General features: G+C 35.9%; 1 protein-coding gene across 3 annotated transcripts in view; it reads right to left on the reverse strand.

The window, feature by feature from the left end:
- The window catches only part of DMD (dystrophin), a 1,854,428-nt gene that overhangs the window by 938,901 nt on the left and 887,873 nt on the right, over window positions 1–27,654 (reverse strand). For all 3 annotated transcript variants that reach the window (XM_031673322.2, XM_072956638.1, XM_072956633.1), the window contains one exon: window positions 24,378–24,525. In XM_031673322.2, coding sequence (XP_031529182.2) covers window positions 24,378–24,525 — 148 coding nt within the window. The remainder of the gene's footprint in view (window positions 1–24,377; window positions 24,526–27,654) is intronic.

Genomic DNA, 27,654 nt, shown 5'->3' on the forward strand with positions numbered 1-27,654 from the left:
TCTACCACTGACAAAAGTAAATTATGCCTTTTATGTAGATACGCCCTAAGGTATTTGTGGCAAAAAAATCAACTGAGAAGTATGTTAGAATACTTTGAAACTTTAATTTTTGTTAGTTATTTCTGTGCTGGTGTTGTTAAAGATTTTCAACTAGCTCACCAAGGCTCTCTAACTATAGAGGGCTGGCTCCAGGCAAATGTCTGAAATAGACAGAATCATCCTCTGATCAGCCTTACGTTTTCCTCTTACTTTTTGCAGCTTCCTAATATCTTCATCCTGTTTCTCTCAGTCCCACCTTCTGCCCTTCCTTTCTTTTGTTGGGAGAATAAGACTCACAGAATCACAGACTCTTAGAATTCCACAGAACTTAAAGGTCACCTCTCCTAATCACTCAACTGACTCATAAATTCTTTTTTTTTTATTACTCCCAGGTTCCAACTTCCCATCATCTTGCCTATGTTCAGATATCTTATGTGCTAGAAAATACACTATTTCTTTAAGCACCCAATTTCTTCTTTTGCAAGTTCTACTATTAGAGGACTTTGTCAAGTCAAAAGTCTGCTTTCCTGAAGCTGAAATAGAGGCTTTGGATCTTTGCACCTCTTGGAGCTATTCAGAACAAGATTAAATTCTTATCTATGTAATAACCCTTGAAATGGTTGAAAACAGCTATCTCATCTCCTCTCCTTTATGCTAAACTTCCCTGATCCTCCATTTGCTTAATGACACAACTACAAGGCCTCTCACTCTATGAACAACTTCCATCTTTTCTCTGCCTGGTTTAAAATATCGTATAAGATTTGACTATTCTTTCATTCTATTCACATATTCAGGTGAAAGAACAGGGAAAAACTGAGTGAGAATAAATGCATATGGTTTCCTCCACTTTTTCTCTTCCAAAAAATATTTATTTAACCATTGTTCTTTGCCAGATACCAAGAGAGGTCCTGGGAACACAACTGGAGTTTATGATGTCCTAGGTAAGAAGTATATTGATCAAAACATTGATAGTTAAAAATAAGATTATAAATGTGACAAGTATTACTTGAAACCATAAGAGCAAGTAATAAGGGGCCCTCACTATAAAAATATTGTCTCACATAATCCTCACCATCTCACCATGACTCAAGTAATTATTTTCACTTTGTAGATCAAAAAGCAAAATAACGGAGGGGTTCTTAACATGGATGTAGAATTTAGGCCTCAAGGAGGGTCCCCGGATCCCTCATTCTGTAAGGCATATACTATCCCCAAGATGCAAACCAAGGTCTACCTAGTCCTAGCTCATGGTGTCCTCTAACACCATGCTTCCTACCAGAGGCCAGGCAGGAGAGTCAGACCGGAAATCCAGATGAATGGAATATACAACTAACAGGGGGTAAGGCTTACTGTCTCTTAAAATCATCACTATGAGAGGAAAAATCAAGAATAAACACACCTATCAGCATTGTCAAAATAGCCAAAGGTCACAGAGAATATGCACAGACCCCCCTCAACTCTGCACAGACTGAATTCATATCCATATGGAATATCAATATTCAGCAAACTGAGTAAATTTTAATTAAATTTAAAAGATTTACAGTTGACCCTTGAACAACAAGGGGGTTAGGGGTGCAGATGCTACAAGCAGTCGAAAATCTGGAATATCTGCATGTTATTTATACTCGGCCCTGGTATCTGTGGTTCTGTATGCATGAATTCAACCAACTACAGATGGTACAGTAATGTAGTCTTTACTGCTAGAAAAAAGTTGTAGATAAGTGGATCTGTGCAGATCAACTATCTGTGTTGTTCAAGGGTCACTTTTATTTCTCTCTAAACACATGACGTACACTCACATGTGAATCTTCATTTAAACATATTGAAGGATTACAGTAATATAAAGCAAAGATTGCTATATTTCTTTTAGTCTTTTTGTCTACTGGCCTTCAGATTGAATATATGTTAACTGGCATGGCTATTTTTGAAAATTTTACTAGTATATGTGGACTATAATGACTTAATGATTACAGATAAATTTTCACCCTTTCCTATTAATCAATCATCTTCCAAGATGCATAACCCAGCCTTTTCTGGGAATGGAGCAAGATTTGAGCTATTAGTATAGGCCCACAAAGTAAACACACCGTTACTGTTAATTTTTAGCTTTTCTCCTGATTAAACACACACATCCCCAAATATACATTCAAACAATGAGCACCAAATACACTAAAATAAAACATTATTTTGAACATTTCCAAAATCTGCCAACATAATTTTATGTCTTTTGTACATCCTTTCCGAGATCCAAGTTCATTCTAACACAGTCCTTATATTTTGTAAATTAATTTTAAAATAAAAGCTTTATGGCTCAACCTCAGCATGTGTATTGGTGGCACTTTTAGTGGTACACCTTTGCTGTTCTCTTAACATGTCTTAAATAAATCAATCCCAACTGCCAGAAGGTAAATAACCATTTGATTTGTATTCCTTTTTCAAATACAAAACACTTCATATAGAAAAGAAAGAAGGCAGAAAGTAGGCTTTAGAACGTGTCTGTTGTGTGGTGGTCAGCCATCGTAGGCCTTCTGACAAAGATGCTTTCATTTTGACATCTCAACTTATTCTAGTCCCCAGTAAGAGCCTTTAACCTGGCATCAGTGGACAAGATTTAGGGAGCTCTCTGGACCTATATAATTTATGAATCTTTGTTTTGTAAGCCAGATTTTATGCTCATTTTACAAGTGGAGATATCGAGACCCAACAGCATGTCCACATTGTAGACAATTGGTAGACGTGAGACTCTATACCAAGCCATCTTACTCTAAAACACATGCTTGCTCCACCATGTTGTACCACTTCTTCCCAAAGCTGTTAAGAAGCTGAAATCTCAGAAGCTATTAAAGAACAATGGAGATAGACTTTATATTATGCAGCCATCAGAAATACATTTTTATTGTGGGTATAACTTTCAATGATCTAAAATGGACTCAACAACAGGCAAAATTATCACACGATGATGGCTAGAGAATTAATCTCATTTGAATCAAATCTTCAAAAGAACTTCAATAGCTGATACAATTTTGGGAATAAAGATATTGCTCTTTTTTTCCAATTGAGGCATGATTTATATACAATAAAATGCACAAATTTAAGTGTTTAGATTAATGAGTTTTGAGAATTGACTACATCCGTGTAACTGCCAATTGATACATAATACAGAACTTTCTGTAACCCCAGAAAGATCCCTAGGCTTCTGTCAATCCCAACCCTTTCTTCCTTCTATTACCACAAATTAGTTTTGCTGTTCTTTAAGTTCAACTAAGTGTTTTTTAATTTGTGTCTGTGTCCTTTTGCTCAGCATAGTGTTTTTGAGATTTATCATATTCTTGCTTCCATCAATATCTTGTTCCTTTTTTTCATTGCTGAGTAGAAGTCTATTAATGGTTTAACATCAGCATCAACTTTTTGTGAGGTAGTGAGGGTAGGAGCAGAAGGTGGTGGCATTTCATGTGATTACCTAAATGGAAAGAAGCATCTAACAACATAAAGAAAAAAGGGAAGAGCATTCTAGAAAGAAGGGGAAGGGAAAGCATGTGCAAAGACCCTGAGGTGTTTCAGAAAGTGAAAAGAGACAGGAATGACTAGAATATATGAATGGAGAAGAGGGGCTTGAGAAAAATCATGAAAAAGATAGGAATACACTATTCACTATTTTCAGTAATTCACTATTTTCAGTAATTCAATACAGACTAAGCCATGATAAGGCATTTGGAGTTGAATTGTAAGAAAAGTCCATGAAGGGAGTTAAGCATGGAAATGTCCTTCTCTGTCTGACATTTTGAGATCAGTCCTGTGCTCTATATGTAGGATTAGATAGGAAGAGGACAATAGCAGCAATACTAAAACATTGTGGTCTAATCTGACAAGAGGGCAGAGGTGACCTGGCCTAAGATGGTGGGGAAGCAGAGGAAGAGAAAGCAAATAAAAGATACATTTTGAAGATGGACATCACGGCATTCGTTGCCTATGGATTAGATATAGAAGGAGAAGAAAATTAAGCAATCATATTGATGCTGATTTCTTGCTAACCTAATAGATGATAATAAGACATTGATGTAGAGTAGATTGGGGCTGGGGCAGAGGAGACATTTTAAGGGAAATGTCAAAGCTGCTTGTATCAAGGCCAAGAAACAGTATCATAGAGTCAAATGAAAGTGCAGCTTTAGAGCTCAGAGAAATCTGGACTGGAGGGATAAATTGAGTATTCACCAAACTAAAGATGTTATTCAAGTCCACATAAATTGATGCTGTCATCTTGGAAAAGAGAGTATAGCCCTGGGAAACCTAAAGATTAAGGTGTGGTCTCAAATTGTGTTGTGCATGTCCCCGAGGGATTCAGTGTAACTGACTGGTGTACGAAAGAAAAATGTTAACACTTTTATATTTATTTTTCTTTACAGTTATTGATTGATACCTCTCTGTATGTTTGTTTAAACATATTCATATAAAATATATAAATAAATGTTCATTTATGAGAAGAAATATGCTTAAATTTTTGTTCTGATAGGAAAGCAGGATCAAAATCTGGAGAATCAGTGCCTTAAAGATCAAGAGGAGGAGGAGGTTGAAGGAGCTGTTAAAAATTGAGAAGGAGCAGACAGTGAGGCACAGCAAAAGGTAGGAGAGTGAATATCACAGAAGAAAGAAGATACTACTGTTTTAAGAAGGAAGAGGGTAGTCTATTGGCCTCTCTCTCAGTGTAGTTATGGGAAATATAAGCCCACAGTCAGTCTTTTGCAGGCCCTGTTCCAAACATCAGACTTGCTGGAAATGAATTGTAGGGTATCGAAAAGACTGCTTGTAAGGCTGAGTATCTGTAAGGTTGCCAAAGAAGTCGTTTGTTTGGAAGTCATTTGTTTGCTCTCTCTCTCTCCATTCATTCACTCAAGTCTGGTGCCTCTGCTAGCTATTGGTTAAGGTGTTTGATTATTTGCCTGTGCCTTTAACAACTACACATTTACACTTGAAAGTATGCCATGAAATCATTAGGTTACTTGTCAGATTTCAAATATTATAGAAGCTATTTTGGGGAAAAATTAAACAATGTATATTTCAGGCATATTTTCAGTTCTGAACAATATAAAGTATTGCTAAGTATAGTATTTAGCCATTAATGCTGTCTTTTAGTTCTGTAATGTAAAGGAAATAATAGGCTTATGACAACTTGGATAATACCCTTAAGCTTCTACATTATTGTTCCATATATCAAAGAAACTTCACTCCACAATGGTTCTCCCTTTTTGGTGAGCCATGTAAAAACAGCCTTGGCCTTGTAGAAACAAACCGGGGTCCAGATGTCAGCCCTAAAGCTTTTTGACTTTTTGACTGTTGTAAGTCACTTAACTACAGTAATATATAAACATTAAAGAGGTATATACATGTAAGGCATTAGTATTATGAAATAAAATGCCTATAATATGAAAAAATTACCCATTACTCAATATTTAGTTTATATCATGTTTCAGAATAATTATAGATTCTACACATAATGTACATGTCCTGATTAAGCTGTCTTTATTATTTCTTATACAGTATGTCCACTGTTCAATCTATTGATCACACTGAAAGGAGAAGAGTTTAGATCAGTCATGCACATATTTATATACTCTTAGGATGATGAGATAAAGAAGCCAGTAAGACAGAAGAATTTAAATTTTAATGAACAAGTCAGAGCCCTCCGTTTTTCACTTAATCATTTTGTCACTGTCTCTCCCATCTGGGCTGAAGCACAGTCACTTTCAGTTGACACACAGAGTGTTAGCTTCCACTGGGTCTCTCTGTCTCTTTCCTTAAAAAATTAAAAATAGAACCACCATATCATATAACAATCCCACTTCAGGATACACAGTCAAAGGAAATGAAAATAGGATATCAAAGAGATATCTCTGTTCTTCCATGTTCATTGCAGCACTATACACAATAGCCAAGATATGGAAACAACCTATATGTCCATCAGTGGATGAATGGCTAAAGAAAATGCTGTATATACATACAATGGAATACCATTCAGCCTTAACAAGGAAAAAAATCCCGCCATTTACAACAACATAGATGAACCTGGACGATATTACGCTAGATGAAATAAGCCAGTTAAAGGAAGACAAATACTTACACAAGGCATCTATAATAGTCAAACTCACAGAAGCAGAGAGTAGGGGCTGGGGTGAGAGAGAAATGGGGAGGCACCGTTCAATGGATATGAATTTTCAGTCATGCAAGACAAATATATTCTAGAGATCTACTGTACAACACTGTACCTATAGTTAACAATACTTTATTGTGCATTTAAAAATTGTTAAGAGGGTAGACTCATGTGTTCTTACCCCAATAACAAAAAACTGCAGTACTTACTAGATATTATTGTTTAATGTATCAATAAGGAAGCTCATATAGTAGCACATCATAACAGTAAACCCATTTTTATAATTATATTTAGTTAATGACTTTGTAATCCTATATATTTATGTTCTATACATATATACACACACACACACACACACACATACACACACACACACACACACACACATATACACACACACACAGAGTAGAGAATCCCTGCACTTGTCCCTACCTATTGTTAATTCCCTGACACTGACCCGGCACATAGCAGGGGCTCCCTAAGCCTAGGATAAATTAAATTGATAGTGAGATGACTCAAGTTCTTTGCAGCAGTACAACACCATAAATCTAGAGATATTCTTCCTAAGTAGAAATTCGATTTTAAACTACTGCTAAAGAAACTTGCTGGCACTTGTATGTTAATCAGGTAATCTGTATTTTACACAGCATATCTATGAGTTCTGACTTCTGAATCCAAATATCTGGAACATGTATCTATATGTCTATAATTCTCTATATTCTTCTTGACCTATACTTAAACTCCTATTTACTTATAAAAGTTTGCTTTATATTTTTTCCTGTGGATTATAATAAACTGGTAGACTGTTTTGGGGTTATAACTACTGCTTTTAAATACAAGTTTTCATACCGCTTCTTGGATTAGACACCTTGGTAATTTGTATATTTAAATCTTAAGACTTATTCCTGCAATTTATTTACCTGAATTGTACAATGTTTTTTCTCTTATACCCAAAGGTAGCATTCATAAAGGGTTTTGAAATGATATGAAGTGATAAAAATTATATAGAGAGAAATTTCAGAGGCACCAAATCAACTGCTTTCCATTTATCATCACGGTAGTTAAAAAAAAAGTAACAAAATCAACAAAATTTATCTTTTAGATGAGTAGACTTATCTGTTCCTATTGACAAACGTGGCTTTTTTGTGATTGGAATCACACATCTTTTTATGTGGTTACTGGAAGTATCCAATTGTCACAATTTTTATACCAAAAAAAGCACTATTGAATTTTAAGTGTCAAAACTTCTCATAATACCACGTCCTCAAACTGTGAGACAGTGTTGCTGATGGATTTTCTTTAACACATCAGGAGTTGTAAACATTTGAGATATATTAATTTATGAAGATCTTTAAGCTTTTCCAGTAGAACTGGAAATGGATGATAAATATACAGCACATTTCAACTGTATGTCAAAAATTTATAGAAAAAAGACTAGGAGGAAAAACATTAAAAAAGTTAACAGTACTTATTTTTAATTTAAGAAAAAATTACCCAAAACTTGGAGGTTCGGTCAAAGGATGGTTATATATGTTTCAAAAAGCAAAGTAGGGTCTTATCTAAATGTCCCCTACACCATCAAAAGGGCTTCTCCTTTTTCACAGAAATGCAAAGAGGCTGTAGGATATTAACTGCTTTGAATCTATTTTTATCAATCTTACTCCAGAATTCTTTTTTTTTTAAATCAACTGGTTATAGATGCATTTGTTTCTTGTATCTTCTTTTGAGCCTGCTTTGTCTTACTACTGGCTCCTTCATTATTGTGTGAAAAAAATCTAATGTGTATTCATCATGATAAGTCATGAAAAGTTTGTTTCTTAACAAAATTTCACTTTGACACAAGGCAGTGAGACTATGGACTTCCTAAATTTATACCTCTCTCTATTTTCCAAAATGTCCCAATTGACCTATAACACATGTATAGTCTGAAAATATAAACATTTATCTGAAAAAAAAGTATGGTGTATGAAAATCTATTTAGCTTATGATACCATATGCATGCAAGATCTTGAATGCCATACAAAGGAATCTAAGTGACTAAAGATGAAAGTGTTTTGTTTTTCTTTTCCGTCAGTAGCAAAGTGATGTAAGAAAAAGAAATAAAGTAAACTTTAGAAATATGAAAAGTGTATGAGTATTGACATCTGCTTATTGTGAATGTGATGAGAGAGGCGCGTCAGGACAGTGAGAGTTAGGTTCATTACACTGCTTTCTCATACCATAAATGAAAGAATAACAAATATTGGCTAAAATTCAATAACTTCCATGGCCAAGATACAGTCTATAATTTGGACATTGATTTCTTTTGATAACTTTTCTCCTCAGGCACTGTCAAGATAAATAATAATTAGTAGTTCAGCTAGGAGTTAGACTACAAATTTCAGCTTGAGTAAACTACAGGAGACGCTCGCTACACATTCACTTAAAGCTTTGACAGTTGCAAATGTTCCCTGTGGCCAACCCCTCTTGTTTTCCTCTTTAGAATGAATGTTTTCACTGAGCCCTCTGGGATGTGAAGCCACTAGCAGAAGTTAGGACTTGCAGTTGCAAGTTACCAAATAATGCCAATTTCACACATTTTATTCCTGTATGAATTTCTGTTAAAAGGAAGGGATCCTAGCAGCTGCATATCAGAAGTATCTGAAATTCCTGTCTCAAAAACATAATACGCCCCTCCATTTATTCCACAAATTGTACAGTTACCCTTGATCTTGAACAACTTCTCCCTTTTTAAGTATAAAAGCCTGGAGGAGAGTTGAGACTATTTACACTTCTAAGTCTGTTCCTAAGTCACAACACTGACTGTGAATTCTGCAGTGTTGACTTGGGATGAAAGAAGGAAAAGGAAAAGGCTAGGAAAGGGATGATGCTGGGAAAGTGGAGCAGTTTCTAATCCCTTCTCCTCCCATCCTCACTCCGATCAGCTTTTCCCACCAGCTTTTACAATGAGGATCACTTATTTATTTCCCTACAAAACATCCCAAAGTTTCCTGATTATTAAAAAAAAACAAAAACAAAAACACTTGGGCTTACTAAATAGAACTTGATTCTAAACTAAGCCAATCAAACTCTGAAGAGCAGCATTGACTAACGGAATGAAAATCACATGTGAAATTTCAAAATTTCCAATACCAACACCAAAAAAGTAAAAAGAAACAGGTCAATTTACTTTTAATAGTGTATTTTGTTTACTCCAGGATGACAAAGCAGTATCATTTTAACCTGGAATGAGACAGTTTACTTCCTTCTCTATTCTTATTAAGTCTTCAAAAACCAGTGTGTGTTTTACACTCACTATCCATCTCAATTCAGATTAGCTGCATTTCAAAAGATCAGTACTCCGTGTGACTAGCAGCTACTGAACTGGACATGGCAGCTCAGAGAGAGAACTATATTGTGATTCTTATGATTGTGCAACTTTAGAAAACATTTATCTACTTGAAAGAGACCCCAGAACTCATCCCATGAACACATCTTTCTCCCTAACAAAGCTTGAATCGGCTCAGTGTAGATGTGATGCTGTTAGAACTTGGAAGATACACAAAAACTTTAGCATTCACACAAATGGGACATTTCAAAGTGAGGTAGAGCCAGGAATTTTGAATATATTGTTCATGGTACAATATTTCATTCCATTATTTCGCAGATGTACTATTAGTGACTACATCACTGCCTCAGCCTGTGTATTTTCTTTTTCCTGTAAGGGTGAAACAATTTCTACACAAGCTGTAGAACTCTCTGCCCAGGAGGTGATAGTTGGATTATCTCCTGGAAAGTTCCTTAACTCTCCAGAATTTGGATTTAAAATTCTTATTTCATTCAGTTATTTGAGAAATAAATGAGAAAATGAGTGAAATGTTGACCATGCAAACAAAGCCAAAGACTGTCTAGGGAAGATGCTAAGGATAACTATTCTACTCCTGTTATAGCTGTAATTTCTTCTTCAGCAGATGACCCTTCATCTCTCACATTATTCATTCTTCCCTCCTCTCCTTCCATCCTCTTGATGGGAGGACCTATCTCCTAGACCCTGATACCTTGCTTATGGCCCTTTCTGATTGACAGAAACAGCCCAACACTTATACAGGGAAAGTCATTCCCCTCTCTATTTCATGAACAGCTCAGGGCAATGAGAGAGTTGGGCTTCTAAGTTCCCATTAGCCAAAAGGTAGAAATGACTGAGAACTGCTAAATGATTATTAAAGTGTTGACAGATATAGCTTATGAGGGATTTTATTTCTCAGAGAAGATTACTTTGGAGGAGGAAATTAAAGATGGGGATATCACTACAGAATCCTTCCCTTACTTCTCTTTTGAGAACTCTATGAGAACACACACTTGTTTTGTTTCACTACTGGATCCCTATTTCCTGGAATAGTATTTAGCACACAGTAGTTCCTCTACAAATTTGTGTTTGACTATATTGAGAGTGTTGCCTCGCAAAATTCAACCAGCTTAGAACCCATGATGGTAATCACTGTGTAGGTAACCACTGCCTCTTTTGGCAGCTAGAGCTTAATCTCTGATTTGAGGAAAGGTGACAATGAGATGCAAAAACCCCAGTTTTCTCCCTATGTTATTAATTAGTAATGTTGTCTTTTAATGTAAGACTCTTGAATACTTTACGATCACAGTTAAGTCCAACTGAATCATATTGGCTGCTTTATTTTCAAACAGAAAACACACACACAATGCCTTCAGACGGATAATGAAGTAGAAATAAACCACTTAAAAATTGTTTACATGCGGAATATCTAGAAAGAAAATAAGCCCAACAGGATCATAAAATCTGTCACCCATGTTCTTGTTAATAATGAGTTGAAGCTGTACTTACTCAAGAATTAAGCCGCAGTTTGTCTTTAAAAGTTCTCACCAAAGTTATAATGCAAAAAACTTGGTAGTACACAAGAAACCACAAGTATCCTAAACAAGATTACCTTTAAAGCTTCAAATCTTGTACAGACACTCCTCCACTTAAAAATATCAATTGCTCATTTACATGCATGTATCTTGTAAGGTCCTTCACAAAGTGTTCCAAAGGTGCCCATCCAGCCTGAACTACCACCTTCCGCCTGAGAGCCTGAGCTCCCTAAGTTATTGCCACTTAAAGTCATTTCCGTTCTCCTAACAACCTACATTTTGTGTGGCTACCTGGTTTTTGAAAATGTGTTCTCACAATCAAAGATACTCTTTCGTCTTTCTCCTTGAAAAAACTGCCTGCTCATGGTGAAAAGACTTCCTTAGCCTTCCAGACAGAGCTCGTCATCTCTCTTCCCTGATCTCATAGGACTTTATAAATACCGTGAGTACAGAATCTCAGAATTGGGTTATATCAACTTTGAGGTTTATATATCTATCCCTCTCTGCACTAGACTAACTTCCCTGAGTGTTGGAACTGTGATAGATTCCTCATTCCCTCACCCAGAGACAGTCTGCCTCCCCTACTGATGTAAGGCCACTGCACATGAAGCGCTGTTTGACTCAGTGTTGACACTTTTGGTATACAGCACTGTCCTGACACTTGACAAAAACATGATGAATAAGCAGAGGAATGTTGATGATAGCCATAGCCATACAATGTTAAGGGAAAACAATCTGGCCTTGAAGGGACCACATGTGTCATGGTGGGTTTTATCCAGAGAGCATTCTGAAAGGGAGGCAAACAGTAAATCCTGGGCTATGATTCTCAAAGGGAATCTGCCCTGAGGGAACTAAGGGCCTTTCACCAACAAGGTTTTCTTGGAGAACACCAGCCCTCACTACACACAGACCAATGCCTATGTTTTCCACATATGACAGCTACTGACCAAATTCTGCCCTTCTACCAAAACTTGACTTTTGTTCCAAATCATGGAGAAATAAATGGGTGTCCTTGTATTTTCTGTTCCCTCAATAACCTGCATCTTATAGTAATAAAGAATTCCTTAAATCTATATCTCAACAGAAGATTAATATGACAATGTAACTGAAAGTGCTTCATAAATTATAAAGCACCTTATTACATTATGACTAATGTTATTGTCATCATTAACAACCCTAACATCATCTCTAATAATAAAAATAACCCCTCCTAATACTCTGATTTTGATGTACTATGGGTCAAATTATAACCCATAGTAATAAAGATGTTATGTCTCATCCTTACTGATAATGACATAAGAGGGGTTTAATTATGGTTATACTTATCACTAAATAGCATTTTTATGGATGAAAGAAGTTTCATATTTATTACTTAATATCTGTAAGGCCTCTTAGAAGGGCCTTGCCCTATATAGTGAGTGGTGAATATTATCCTCTTTATTAGTTTCCTCAACACTTCTAGCTGATGGTCAGTAAGCAACGTGACATTCATATCCCGAGGTCTTCATTTATTTGCCTTGTGATTTGGGGTAAAATACTTAACTGTTCTGAACCTTATAAAATGTTACATTGTAAGAATACCTTTTCTACTTACTTTTCTGGGGCTTTTTTGAGAATCACATCAAATAAAATTTCTTATGATCTTTAAATAGAAAGGCACTAAAATCAACTTTAAACACTACTGCAGTAAAATAAACCTTCTGTTACATCTTTCTGTGCATGTTTTTGTAAAACTGATTTTATATCATCTTCCCAAATTAACCATTCTTAAACTGGCTTCTTAATTTTTTTTAACTAAATTGTTTTCTTACAGTCATCATATTGATACCTTGTGACACTCAATCAGAAACAACCCAACACACACACACACACACACACACACACACACACACACACTCGATAGAAACAAAAACTATGAAACAGTACTTTCCTGTGTGTGGTGAACCCTGATGCTTTCTATTTTGTTTCACTAAACAATGCTGATAGTGATCCACAAGTTGATTTCATGACTCAGAGTTTGGAAAATAACTAGCCCACTAGATTAAAACAAAATAGAAAAACAAAAACATAAGCAACAAAAAAGGAAATGAGTCCTAAGCATCATTTCTTTCCATGGATCTATAATCTGCCCAAGAGTACATCTCTCATCATGTCCTAATCATATCACAATTTTTTGTAACACTATCACTTTAAAAGTGTTTTTCCCTTTTTCTGGATGTAGGCCCTGCCCTCATCACCTCCTCTGTGAAGCTTTTCCCAATCTTCTTGCCAGTAATTTATTCTTTTCTTGTCCAACACCCATCCTCAATGTCCATCAACTTTAGTGAACCTTGACTCCTCTGTGAGTAGACTGGGACTGTGTTAATTTTGATGCCCTGAGCGCCCAGCACAGAGTCTGACACAGAGCAGCTCCAAAGTAAAAGTTGGCTGAATAAATATATTGATTTTAAGGGTTAATTGAAATATAAGGACTAGCTAGGGCTAAATGTTCCAACATAGTGGTGGTACACGAGTTGTCTAAAATACAAGTAATCTTACGGGCAGCTCCATCCCTTGGGTGGGACAACTAAATGTTAGCCTCCTGAGCACCACACATCGTGGAGTGGATGGTGTGATGTACTCTTCTTTGAACATCATTACAATTCTATTTCAAAATTTCTGTTCCTACCAATACCCAAGGAGACTATAAAAGATTCCAACAGTCCAGCCTCATTTAGCGAAAAAAAGATTTCAATAGTCCAGCCTCCTTAAGTGAAATTATCTTGGGTGGTTACGTATTGGTTGAATTGCTTTAAACATTCTTTTAGGAATAGCCCTGATTATGAGATAAAAATTGCAAATTCCTATGGACTATGGATTGGTAGAATTTGCTCACTATAGTATACAGCTCTTAAACAAGTGTTTACAAGCCTTTGTTAAATCATACTATAGAGCTTATTATTTTTTAACAATTGTGCTGTTTTAAAGGTTGTTTCAGTAATCCATTATTAGTATTTAAAAATACATATATTGTCCTTTTGTGAGCACATACAAAAGCTGTATTATTTAAAAACAAAAATTCAAGGATAAAATGTTTGCAAATGTATTATTTAAAAATAGCAGTAAAATGGGATTTTCAAAATAAATCCATGCTAACTAGGATTTATGATACAATATAAGCCTGTACTATTAATTGTAATGCCAGGATTTGGAGAGCTATACTGAAACATTAAATTTATTCATTTTCACAGCCTGTAGACATTTTAATGTGTAAGTAGCAATAAGAACAAATTACCTAAAAACTTTTAATTGTGTAAACTAAATTAAGACTAAATGGTAATGCAAAAGTGGGTACAATAGGACAAAATTATGAATCCTATATAATGATCCAACAACACTTCAAGTGTGGAAACAACATCACTATTCTGGAATGTATGACCACAGCTGATCCTAATTGTTTCTCTCTTGTCAAATAGAAATTGCACATCAATCTCAAAGTATTGCAAACTGTTCATTACATGCAAATGGTTGTGTTTTGCAGGCTCTCCAAGGAAAGAAAACTTCTTTACAAAAGGAACCCAGCTAAAAGAGGAGGTTCTCTGATAACAGTAGGTTTCCATTAGAGTTCTTCATTTATAAGCAACAACAACTGCTTCTGCCAATAAGGAAATTCAGGGTAAGGGAATGGAGGGGTTTACAGGATGAAAGGGAAAATAGAAGAATCAGGTTTGGAACAGGCAGGGCCTAAGAGGGTCACCACAACAAGGGTAGCTTGTTGGTCTTGATCAGGCATTCTCATTAGAATGGATGAATTCCAACCTTATCACTTACTTTAAGATGAAAAGTCTCAAGAAAGAATATAATTAGCCAAGCTTAGGGTCTAAGCTTAGGACCACTGAGATGTAACCCTCTTGGATAGAATACTTGATTGATTGTCTCATGAAGGCTGCTCAGGTACCCAAGAGAAACTGTGGGTACTATCAAGTAGGGAGAACAGTTGCTATACACTCTTCAAAAATGTCTACTTCCACTGCACAGTATTTAAGTGACTTTAAAGCTTCTTTTTTAATTTTAATCAAACCCCTCTCATAATGCATGAAATTGAATGTTGACTTAAATAACAAGCCTATATTGATTTACGTTTTTGTTACCATGATTTTTGGTGTGTTTGATGAGCATGACTGAAGTCTATTTCTCCATTATCTCAAGTAACAAAGAATGTTTAAAGAGAGAGTAAGAAGGAACACTTGCATTTTTATCGCAACTTTTCATTATTCTATCTTCTAAAGCAGGAGGTAGCAAACTTTTTCTGCAAAGAGCTACATAGTTAATATTTTGGCCTTTGCAGGCCAGGCAGTCTCTGTGGTAACTACTTATTACAGCCTTTGTCACCAGATAGTAGCCATAGGCAATTTGTAAATAAATAAGTTGTGATTGAGCTCCAATAAAACTTTATTTACAAAAATAGGTGGCTGGTAGGATTTGGCCCCATACGATTCCTCTTCTGAAGAATTTAATATTCATAGGATCAATAATATTTAATGTACTAGGTATTATATCAAAATTCCTTTAGTTGCCAGACATCCAAGGGATGTCATAGGTGAGATACCTATTCTAATAATAACCAGCTCAATGTTCCACACAGAGTCCTAGATTCTATGGTAGCACATCAGTCTGTTTTAGCTTCAGTTTGAAATATTCTTCAAAATGAGTCTGGTTAAGTAAAATGAATGACTAAGTCTAGGACAAAGAGGGAACTAAAATTTGCAGTACTGTAAAGTTATAAACTAAAATTGTCTATTGACAAATAAAAAGTAATAGCGAGCTAATAAAACCTCAAGGGGGAAATATGCTACCCTATAGATATACATTCATATCAGACTCACCAACTATTTTTCAGTCACCCATGTCCTTATTCCTTGTTGGTTTTGATCAGAAGACCTTAATATAAATTCACTGCTAATAAAATAGCTTCAATTATAGCCTCACAAAAGAGCAAGAATTTAAAAATTTGTTAACTATGATGTTTGCAAACAATCCCAGTTTCTGGCTTGTACCTATAATTTGTATATAGTAGGAAGATTTACCATTCGTATGACTAGATACTTGCTATTCAGCTTGATGAATAGTTCATCCTGAACCAACTCATCTGTGAACAGGCCTCTCGTACTATAATTTGTCAATTTTATCATCGTTCAAAATTTACAACTCATGTCAGAACATTTTCTCACTCTCTTGGTATGACTTGTTCACAACTAGCTCTTTCCTTATGCTGTCTTTTACAGCATTGCTTTTTCCTGTTTCCCAAAGTCTTGTTCTCCCAATTGAGTTTGGGAATCCCAGAGGTATAATGGAGGAGCGTCAAGAAAGACTAAGGGACACAGATAACTGCTGTAGAAAAAGCTCCCATTCCCCTAGGCTGGTTCCAGGACTTTCTGGAGTGTTTACACATTGCCATGTGTTTCTACCTTGGCCTTACTATGCTGAACACATGAGCCTGTGAGCTTATTAAGGGAAAGGGGGCATTTTGTCAAGTCTGTATTCCTAGTAGCAAGCAAAGAATCTGTCTTGCACACAGTAGGCTCACACAAATACTTGTTGAATGGGTTTTGATATTTATGATATGCTTAGAGGGTAAGAGAATGGAGCCATCATGTTGTTAAACTCTAAGCAAATAGGAGAATTTCAAGTACTCTACAAAAAAGAGGAGGGGGCAGCTCAATGTAAGGAAGAATTTCATGAATATGAGATGGAATAAAAATGGAAGAAAGGACAAGTCTGGGGATAGTTTGCCTAAGAAAATAATACCATGAAAATATAATTCTTTCATTTATCAAATTATTCATTATAATGAGTGTTATATGTGCTATGTACAAAGAGATTGTTCTATGTACTGAAGATATATTGGTGACCAAGAAAGACAAGGTCCCTGCAAGACTTACATTCTAGTAGGAAATATAGATAATAAACATGCAAATATATATTATAATTTCAGCTAATGACAGTGTTATGAAGAAAGTAAAGCAGGATAATTTGGAGAGAAATTAAGCCTATGTGTATATATATGTATGTGTGTGTGATCTCTTTCAAATAGGAGAAATTAAAAAAGGCATATCTGAGAAGATAACATCAGAACACAGACATATGTAAGTAAAGAAAAGTGTATAAAAGTCCTTAGAGGAAGGTGATTAGGACATAGGGGATAAAGACTGGGAATAGGGTAGAGCCTCTAGCAAAGAGAAAAGCAAGTTAAGTAGTAGGAACTAGCATTAGAAGGAATATTGAGAAAGTATGCGAGAAAATCAGCAATGAGACCAGTGGCTGGAACATCCTCTTTACAAAGTGGTGTACTTCGTAAAACTTGCTTATATTAGCATTAATCCAATTTTTCATTAAATAATTTCTCTTTCACACTGCTTCCATGTTGATGGGAGCAGGGCTTTTTTTTTTCTAATTTAGAATTTGAAATTAGCATGCTTTGCTTTTTTGGGGGGGGTAGATTCTTACTCTCTTGATAATTTCTTACTTTAAGAATAAGAATCCCTTAGGGATGATATGTTTTTCCATGCATCTTAAGCAGTTCTTTACTGCTGTGGCTATTACAGTAAGTTCTAGTTTTGGTTCTTGCTTCTTTCCCATAATGTATACCAATCTGTCATCTTCTTAGACATACTATGCTGGACAACAGAACTTTAAGAACAAGTCATTTAAATTATCCGAATATTTTAATATATTTATTTTATGAAAGACATATTTGATGGGTACCAATTTAGAGCCCCTCTCTGAATTCCCATTAAATCTGTTATTTACTACTTCTGAAAACATGCACAGGAGCCAAGAAGTTGTACAGGCACTTCTAAGCAGTGATAAAAGGCTAACAATATTTACTTAAGAAGGAAATACCCAACTGTTTAACTGTTTTAAGAGACTGAATTCTCACGCCACTAGCAGCTAGTAACATTGGAAAGCTTACTTTAAGGTGTACTCCCATACTTGCACATCACTGCAACCCTAAAGCGATTAACTAGAGACAAATTCTCTTCACAGTAAATTTTCATGCTGATTCCCTTGTTAGTGTACATCATCTAGTTACAGAAATCAGGGTAGTTTTGTGATCACCAAACAAAATCTTACATAGTTTTCCTGCTGCGAAAATATAAAGGACCAGCAATTGTATGAATTATTCTTAATATTGGGGTCCCAATGAAGGGCAACAGATGGCAGAAATTTTTATTCTGATGATTTTTCCATCAAAGTTTCTATCAGCATTTGAATCCCAGCAGCGTGGTCATTAAGAAGCTGTCAAACTCACCAGCCAGCTGGTAAAATTAGCACTGTAAAAACTGACTATACAGAAAACATAATGTATTCAATTTGGTCTTTTACACCATATGCCTTTTTTCTAGATAGCCTTTGATTCAATCCATATTAATTTAAAGTTAGTTATCTCCTATAGAATCCTTTGGGGAAGTAGATTACTAATTAAGTATTAATGTACACTCAAATAAAAGCAGAAAAACTCACTAGAGCAGATAGAGTTAGGGGCATATAAACATCCATACAGCACTCTTTGTTTCTGGGCAAGCCAATGGTTTCTCAACGATGGCACCCACTACTTGAGGGCTTTTTAAGCTGCAAGCTCAGAAAGCAGGGTGAGAAGAATTAGAAACTCTGGGTATTTCCACTAAGAGGAAGTTACCCTTTATGGACTCACTTGTCTCAAACTTTGGGGCAAGTGTTACCTAACACTAATGTGTTCTTTCAACCTAAACTGTAAGAACTGGGTCCTTTGCAAAGTGCTTTAGAATTTTCTTTCATCACAAATAGCCAGGGTATAGCAGAGCTGAAGAGCAGCTAACTTGTCTTTGACTCTCTAAGACTCTTCCTTGCCTTCTCTCCTCAAACTCCAAGACACCAGTGCCTTTTTTCCCCCTGATTTATTTCCTCACCTGAGAGATCACAGTAATGTTCACAGGTTACAACTCTACTGTTTATATGTAATTTTCCATTCTCCATGCAAATTTCCAATTTCAGAAAAGAAAAAGTGTATTTTTCTTAACTAGAACATGCATTTAAGCAGTTTTCTTGAGATTTGATGGTTTACATGAACACTACAATATGACATACTTGATCCAAGTTGACTTAAGTCACAATGAATTAAAATGTATCATTACATTAAAAGTAAAAAGCTTTTAATTGAATTTATTTACAGTTTTATATATATATATATATATATATATATATATATATATATATATATATATATATATAAATACACTGCACTTCTACCATATAATATATATTATGGAGGAGTAAAACACAGTAATATTGAAAGATACACCAGAAAACTAATTAAGAAGGTAATATACTGCCTAAAAACAGCAGTTAACTCATGTCACATTAACACATTGCGGTTTCACTCCCTATGTTTGCTTGCCACTCATTGATTTACAGCCGAAAAAGTTTCATCTAAATAATTCTACTTCTGTTTACTTTCTTAGGTTAATTTTAAAAGGAATTCTTAAGATTTCAACTTCTCATGCTTGCTCATGGCAACGTTCTTTAGAAAGCGCTGTTAATTTTTAATATGTTTCACTAAACCGCCTTATCCCATAAAATAAACAGGTTCCATTTCCATTAATAGCAAGAATATTATACTCTTTTAAACATGCGATCTAATAGTGATTTTTATTATTTCTACCATCAACTTCAAGAACTTTGAACTCTGTTAAAATAACAGCCCATGCTTTAAACTTATTTCTTTCTACTCTAGAAGAACATGTAGAGCTAAATGTCAGGGCATGCTGTGAGTTCTACATTTCTGTTTTCAGCCAGTGTTCTTGTTGGCATACCAATTCACTCTGTCACTTATATGAGTTAATATTATTTTCATAACTTTCCTTCATGGTACTCAGTTTTTCCTCTGAAAACTCCCATTAACCTTTATTCTTGTTAGCTCTAAAAAGTAAGCAGATGTGTCAGCTTTCTGAGGAAGATTTGTTTGGCTAAACTGGAATTTTCCTCAATTCCTAATCCAAGAACTATATACATAGAAAATAGTGTAAGTCATAAAAATGAGGTTTACTGAAATTGCCAGGTTATTTAATCTGCATTTCAGCTGTTTGGGCACAGAAAATCAGTAAATACATTTTTGTTCTCATAGATATAGGTTAGTCACTTATGAAGTATGATTAGTTATAATAAGATCTTACATTTAAAGAGCAATTGTTTTGCTGAAAATGCAATTCTAAGAGCTTTATGCACATTTTATTTTTAATACTATTTAAGAAAAGAGAAAACAGAAACATACAGACTTAAGACACTTTCCCAAGACTCTGCAGCTATTAAAGGAACTACAGGAGCTGAGATTTGAGCCCATACTTTCTGAATCTGGCTTCCAACCTCTTAGCCAATTTTCTAAACGTTCCCTAGAGACTAATGTGGCACGCACTATTTTATGGGTGATAAAATTTTGCTTGTGCACTCAATTACTACTTGTTGACTGACTATTAAATAGATACATAAATAACTGAATAAATTTTATTAACAAACCAATTTTTAGTGGCATGTAACATGTTTGGTATTTTCTCATGTAAAAAAATGTGTTATTTTTAAAGAGGCTCCCCATGGTGGCATGGCATGGCATATTCTTTGGAATATCTTGAAAAATATTAATTCATATATTTAATTGTATCATTCACTTGTGATGGAGAAAAAAATAGTTGAGTTACATGGAACCAGATGATCTTTCTGGTATTGGTGGTCACTTTATTTTTAATTACAACACCAAGTGTCAATAGGAAACTGATTTGTCTTTTTTTTTAAGTTAGAAAGATAAATAAAATGAACTTCGACAGAAGTACATAAAGACAAACTTGTAACATGTACCTATTATTTTATTTCATACCTAGATATGATATCTGTGCTGAAAATTATACACACAAGGCTTCAAACTCCAGCGTACCCCTGTATATATCTGTTTAGTATATGGCCTGCCTGGTTGATATTCTTAAAGTAACCATTACTGGTTCAGGGTAACAAATCTGTCTACATTCTGTTAACTAAAATAATTTCTCATCAAAAATATAAACACTTTCTCTTACTCATTATTACTTAATCAACAATGATTAATAACCAACATAGCTGAAATTACCACAGATTCTATTTGTCTTATCTGTGGAAGTGCCTTACAGTGTCTTTCTGAACACTTTTTCTGGGACTCATGAGAATGAAAAGACAATCCCAGGTGTCTTTTGTGCCTGTGTGTCCATGAATGCACGCAAATGTGTATGTGCATGATTCTGGACCTTTCTAATCAAATATCTTAACTCCTTAGAAGATTAGTAATATAATTCACAGTTACTTAGCTAGAAAAAATTTTCCTGACATTCAGAATTCCTTTTCTTATTTTATGTATACATTGAGTAAAAAATAGACTAAATGAAATAATCTTTTTAAAGAAATTCTACAATTAAGGGGAAAAAGTTGTGATAAAATGTTCAAAATTTCAACTAAACCCGACGGTCAAGAAGTGGAGACCTCTAACATTCTCAAGGCAATTAAAATTATTGTATCGTTTTAGAATTGTATGGAAGTAAACACATACCAAAAGATCAAACGACATAAAAGCATTTGTTTTGGATCTCCGCTTCTGGCCAAATTGGAGCAACAGGGATCAGATTTAACTTTTTGGCTAAAAACTGTTAAAAATGAACAAACTATATGAAACAATGGTTTGAAGACATTGGTCATTCAGGCAACGAAAGACAGTGATCTCTGAGAAATTAGAAACAAATGAGGTGAGCCCTACAACTGCCCTAGCTTACTGTCTAGAGAGAGTTTCAGGCTATGACAAAGGATGAAGACACTCTCACAAAGCCAGGAGGTTTCCTTGAGTTGACGAAATGGAGCTGGGACTCTGAGGAGGTCAAGATGGCTAGAGTCATAGGGCAGAGTACCAGAGAGGAGAGATACAGAGAGCGGACATTGAAGACCTACAAAGAGCTCCCTTCCAGTCATCATCTGAGTCCCAATCAGCTCCTAAATGAGAAGAAACTACCCATGTCTAGGGAAAGAACTACACAAAAGGATTAAAGGGAACAACCACCAGAGCTCACATATGGTTGGGAATAGTGCCAGCCACACTGGAAAACATCATTCACAGAGCATCAGAGAAAGTACTTAGAAGGGTTTTGCTTCAGCAGTTGGACAAATTGGCTCTAGACTTCAGTTGTCCTGCTCAAAACTCACAAAGTGTAAAAGAAAGACACTCAAAAGATCAAATTGTTTCCAAGTAAATTAACAGTCTTATAGCACAAAGGTCAATAGTACTTATCTGCACAAAGATATGAAGCACCCAACAAGTTAAAATTCACATCTAGCATCCAGTCAAAAATTACCAGCCATTCAAAGAAATAGGAAAATAACACCCATAATGAGGCAAAAAAATACCTGAAATTTACCCAAAATAAACACAGATAACAGAATTAGTAGAAAAGAGCATTATAAGTTATAACTGCATTCCATATTTTCAAGAAGGTAGAGCAAAGACTGGCATGTTGAGCAGAGATACGGAAGATGTAAAATTACCCAAATTACACTTCAACAATGTGTTGAATCACACAAAACAATAATGTCCATGTTAAAAATATATGCTACATGGGATTAACTATAGATAAGATATTGAAAAAGATACTGACAAAAGAAACTGTTAAAAAATTACAGAGAAAAAAAGACTGAAAACAAAAAGAACAGAATATCAGTGAACAACCTAATCATATATGCTATCAGAGTCCCTGAAAGGGGGAGGGGACAATTTTTTTTTAAATAATGCCTCAAAATTTTTTAAATTTGATGAACACACAAATCCAACCAAGAAACTTAACAGAACTCAAGAACAAGAAACATGAACAAAACTATACCAAGGAACATCATAAACTAATTGCTCAATTCCCAAAAGCACTCCTTAATAAACCTTCTGTATCCATTGCTGAGATGCCCACCTGAAATATATATATACTTCTACATTGCTTTACTTTTCATGATGAGTATATATCATTATAAAAATAAAAACAGATTAAAAATATATAACTACCTTGCATCAGATATCTTTTAAAATGGCAAGAGGTTTATACACCTCCCCAAGAATACTTTATATTTCTTATATTTCTGCCTTTAAGTCAGAGACCTAGGGATGCTTCATTAGCTCAAAATTCACTTTAGTGCTATTACAAAATGTATTTTCTGTAGGATGGCAGATTGGAAATCCATGAATTTCCTCCATCTGCAATGCCAATGCTCACATGTATGGAATTTTCATTGATAGACACATAATAAGACAAGATTTTTACATTATTCATCTTCTATGTTTACACAGATTATACACACATAGGTGTTTAAATGCTTACCTTCTTAATATCAAAAATGCATACCTGCTATGCAAGTAATGTTTGAGAATGAAGAATTGTAAAGTTGAATAGGATATTGCTTTTATGAATCCAGCACTTTGAAATGTCTAACTATTTAATAAACTGCCTTTTTCTGTGCTTTCATCTATCCAAATCAGTGTTTTCTGGCACTAAAATCGGGCCACAATTCAAATCTACTTGACTGAAAATTGCTACCTGAAAAATCTGAGCTAAAAAAAGTCACAAAAATACTTAAGATGATGCAATAAACATAGTATTTCTTATATCTAAGCCATATATTTTATAATCTAAGTTATAACCTCCACAATCCAATTTATCTTGACCTGCATATTCAAAAGACACAGCAAGTTGGAATTTAACTATACACTGGTAATAATCCATATGTTGCATTTCCATTAACAAAAAACATAAAACAGTCGATAAGTACTGCTAATTAACTCTGCATTGTTTTGGCCTCTGGACTATCTCAGAAGGCATTCTGTCAATAGAATATATAGAAATATTGCTACATCACCACAAATTGTCTTTAGGGAAACAGAACTGTAATTTTACGATGGATATTTGTAGCAACTACATTATTGCTAAGTATAACACACATTCTCCTCCTAGACAGGGTCCAACATAAGGTAAAGACACACACTGCCCCAAAGCCACAGGACACCCTGCTGTAAAGATACTTCCTTGTATCAAAGATTCAATTATGCTTTGCAGTTCATCAGATAAACCAGACTAACTCTCATTCTGACACAAAATGTCCATTGCATAGTCTTCCCAAATGATCATCATGATACGTGCAGTGATGACAACAAAAGTCAGGAATTATACATTTCCATTATCCTTCACAACCTAAACTTAAAGAAGTTAAGCAGTCGTGATGTTGTGGTGAAGATAAAGACAGTTTGAAAAATGTAAACTCAAAAACTTACCTTAAGATACCATTTGTATTTGGCATGTTCCCAATTCTCAGGAATTTGTGTCTTTTTGAAAAACTGTTCAGCTTCTGTTAGCCATTGATTAAAAATCTTCATATCATAATGAAATCGTCGCCATTTTTCAACAGATCTGTCAAATTGCCTAGAAGTAAAAAATATGGATCAAGAAAAATATGAGTATATAAAACAAGTAATAGCAACATAGCATAAATTTTTATTGTATTGACAAGAATGTTATTTTGATATTTCTCACATTTGTATATTTCAATTTCATTTAACAGAAATAATTAACATTGACTAGAAAGAACAAATAAAAATAAAAGATTGTAATTTTCCCTCTAAAATTGGATATATTTCATAATTGAAACAAAAATAGAGACTATTATGAAGTATTAATATTTTCTTCCCTATGAGCACATTTAATCTTTTTTAATTCTGGAATTTAAAAATATATTAACATCTAATAATTTATTTTGAAGCAAGATACTCAATTTTAAAATATGTTACGGATCAACATTAAACTATTTCCTAAAACCTATCAATTTCAGTATTGCTCTTGACCTGAAGGAATGTATTCCTTGAGATTCTCAAGCATCCAGGATGACAGATGTAACTCACACATAGGCTCAGATGTAAGCAATCTGCCAACTAACAGATAGGCTAGTCTAAGACAGATGATGCGTGTTGTCTTACCTTACCCTTCACGTCTCCTTGTACTCCCTAATACTTTAAATTGGAATGCTGAAGGAATTTAGTGCAAGGTAATGTGTTAACATCTCATATGAAAAGAGTATTAAGAAGGAGGCAGGTGGTCATATTCTGGTGACAGAAGAGACTGAGGCAGAAATTATACGAGTCAAGGTTTAATGTTTACCCTAAGGCAGCTGCACATAATAATCACCTGGGGCATTTAAAAAAACAGCAATGAAACACTGATTTCAGGCCATACTCTAGACCAATTAAATTAGTATCTTTGGAGGTGAGATCCTGACACTGGTATTTTTAAAAGCACCCAGGTCATTCTAGTGTACAGTCAAGGTGAAAAATACTACATAAGGTAAGTTTTAAAATCTTATGGAGCTCATGATCTACTGGGTCTCCCAGGGCCTCTCCAAACAGGTATTTGCCAGTACTAAAATAAAAGCCATCTTGAAGATTCCTGGCTGTGGGACTGCCTCAAAGGTATGGAGGCAACAAATAAGTCTGTCAAAGTTCTCTGCATTCTACTCTTAAGATGCAATGGATTACAGTTTTGAATGTCTTGACATCTTCTCAGATCTCTACCTCCATTTAGGAACTTTAAATACTTTTAGAACCCAAATAATGCCACAAATCTCTACTGTTTTACTGGGAAAGAAATGGAATTCACATTTATTAAACATTTCCTATGAACCAGGCACTGGGCTATATGCTTTTATACATTCCATTTCATTGATTCCTACAACATCCCCAGCAACATAACAATTATTATTCCCATTTTCCACTAGAGAAACATGAGATGCTGTATAAGTTACCAAAAGATAAATAGATGTTAATTAGCAGAGAGGGGATTCTAACCCAGATCTGTCTGGTTTCAATGGTGCCTTTTACTGCCTTACATTCTCTTTGCTGGAATTTTCTTTTTATAAGGTGAATTCTCACCTTAGCAGTTAAACAATTAAAAGTGATAATTGTAAAGTTTTTCCCTACTTTTTCTTGTTAATATTCTTCCAGCTATTTAATTATGAATTTACCTGTACATTGTGTTCTGTGAGACACTGCATTTAATGATTAACTGTATTTGTTACCTTAAAAATACCTAAAATAGACAGTATTTTGGTAGCATAAAAAGGCAGCCAATGATAGCCAAAAGAGAGTCTCTAACTATAGCTAGCTTAAAAATAAGAATTCTTTCTTTAATTATTAATAGCATTTAGAAGGGCCAAGATGGCGGAGTAGGAGGCTCCTAGCTCACCCTCTCCCACAGACACAAGAAGAGTGACATCAACGGACCCACCCAGCCAATCAAAACACCTGCTGAACTTTGACAGAACATTGCCTTCTTCCAAATACGAAATCTGCTACAAATCCGGTAGGAGAAAAGGAAAAAAGAAAGGAGAAAAAAGAAAATCGTGCGAGACCGGTGCTGTGGGGAGGGAGCGGCAAAGGAGGACTGCCGCTCATTCGCTGGGTCTCCCCCCTCCAATGGAGAGGCCAATGGGATGGAGGGGGAGCCTCCGAGGCTCGGATCTGCCCCGGGCACCCCTTGACTGACAGAACTAAGTTAAACGGGCACAAAGGGTCTCCGCAAACCCCAGCCCTAGAGGCAAAGCGGCAGGAGGGGGACAAGACAGGCTGCCCAAGCTGCGGGGAGGACTGGGGCGGCTGCAGGGAGGCAGCCCTGGGGGACTGCAGGGTACTGTGCGCTGTGGATGAGCGGATGCACAGGGCAGAACCACCTGGGCCCTTCATAAAATACAAAAAAAGAGCAAAGTAACGCGGCTGGCATGCCCTGGAGGGAAGGGCTAGTAGCCTTTTATCTCCACAGACCTGTGGCGCCATCCGCTGGGTCTTTCTCGCAGCGCCATTTCTGGATCATTCTCCAGAGAAGAGAGGCGGGGCTCAGCCACAGCCCAGGCGGAGGTGGGGTTGAAACCTGAATCCATACCTACGGGCTCCGCAACCACCTAGGCAGGACCGAGATTTGTTTTCTCTGTGAACTGGCGCCTCTAAGACAAACGAACGAAGAGTAGAGTTCTGTCACAGAGCAGGGGCGAGGGCGGTGCGGTCTTCTCCAAGCCCACCTACAGACTGCAGACCCTATGGCAGCAGCAGGCGAGCGACCCGCCCACCTCCCGAGCACGAGCCCGGAGCAGGAACGCATCGGTGGGAGGGGGCGTGCCCCGCCCGCCTGCCAGTGCTGGGAACGCGGCCCTGGGAGCAGCACAGACCAGGGCCGTGAACGCAGGGCCTCTGGAACCAGCGAGCTGAGTTCCTGCAGCAGGGCTAGGGCAGGAGTGGCGACAACCACAGAAGAAAAAGAGGGCTCCACTCAATAGCCAGGACAGGCTCTGGCCACCACACCAGCGACATCCCCAACCAAAGGGATTAACAGGCAAAACGCACAGAAGGAAGAGACCTGGCAACCAACCATACTTAAGAAGGACCTCTTGACAAAACTGTTAAGAGCCCACAGCCTCCATGGCAACACACCCACCTTTTTTTTTTTCTTTTTCTTTAATTTAAAAATTTTTTTTAATTTGTTAAAATTTTTTTAATCCCTATTAAAATT

Source organism: Vicugna pacos, chromosome X (assembly GCF_048564905.1).
Source record: "Vicugna pacos chromosome X, VicPac4, whole genome shotgun sequence".
Lineage (NCBI taxonomy): Eukaryota > Metazoa > Chordata > Mammalia > Artiodactyla > Camelidae > Vicugna > Vicugna pacos.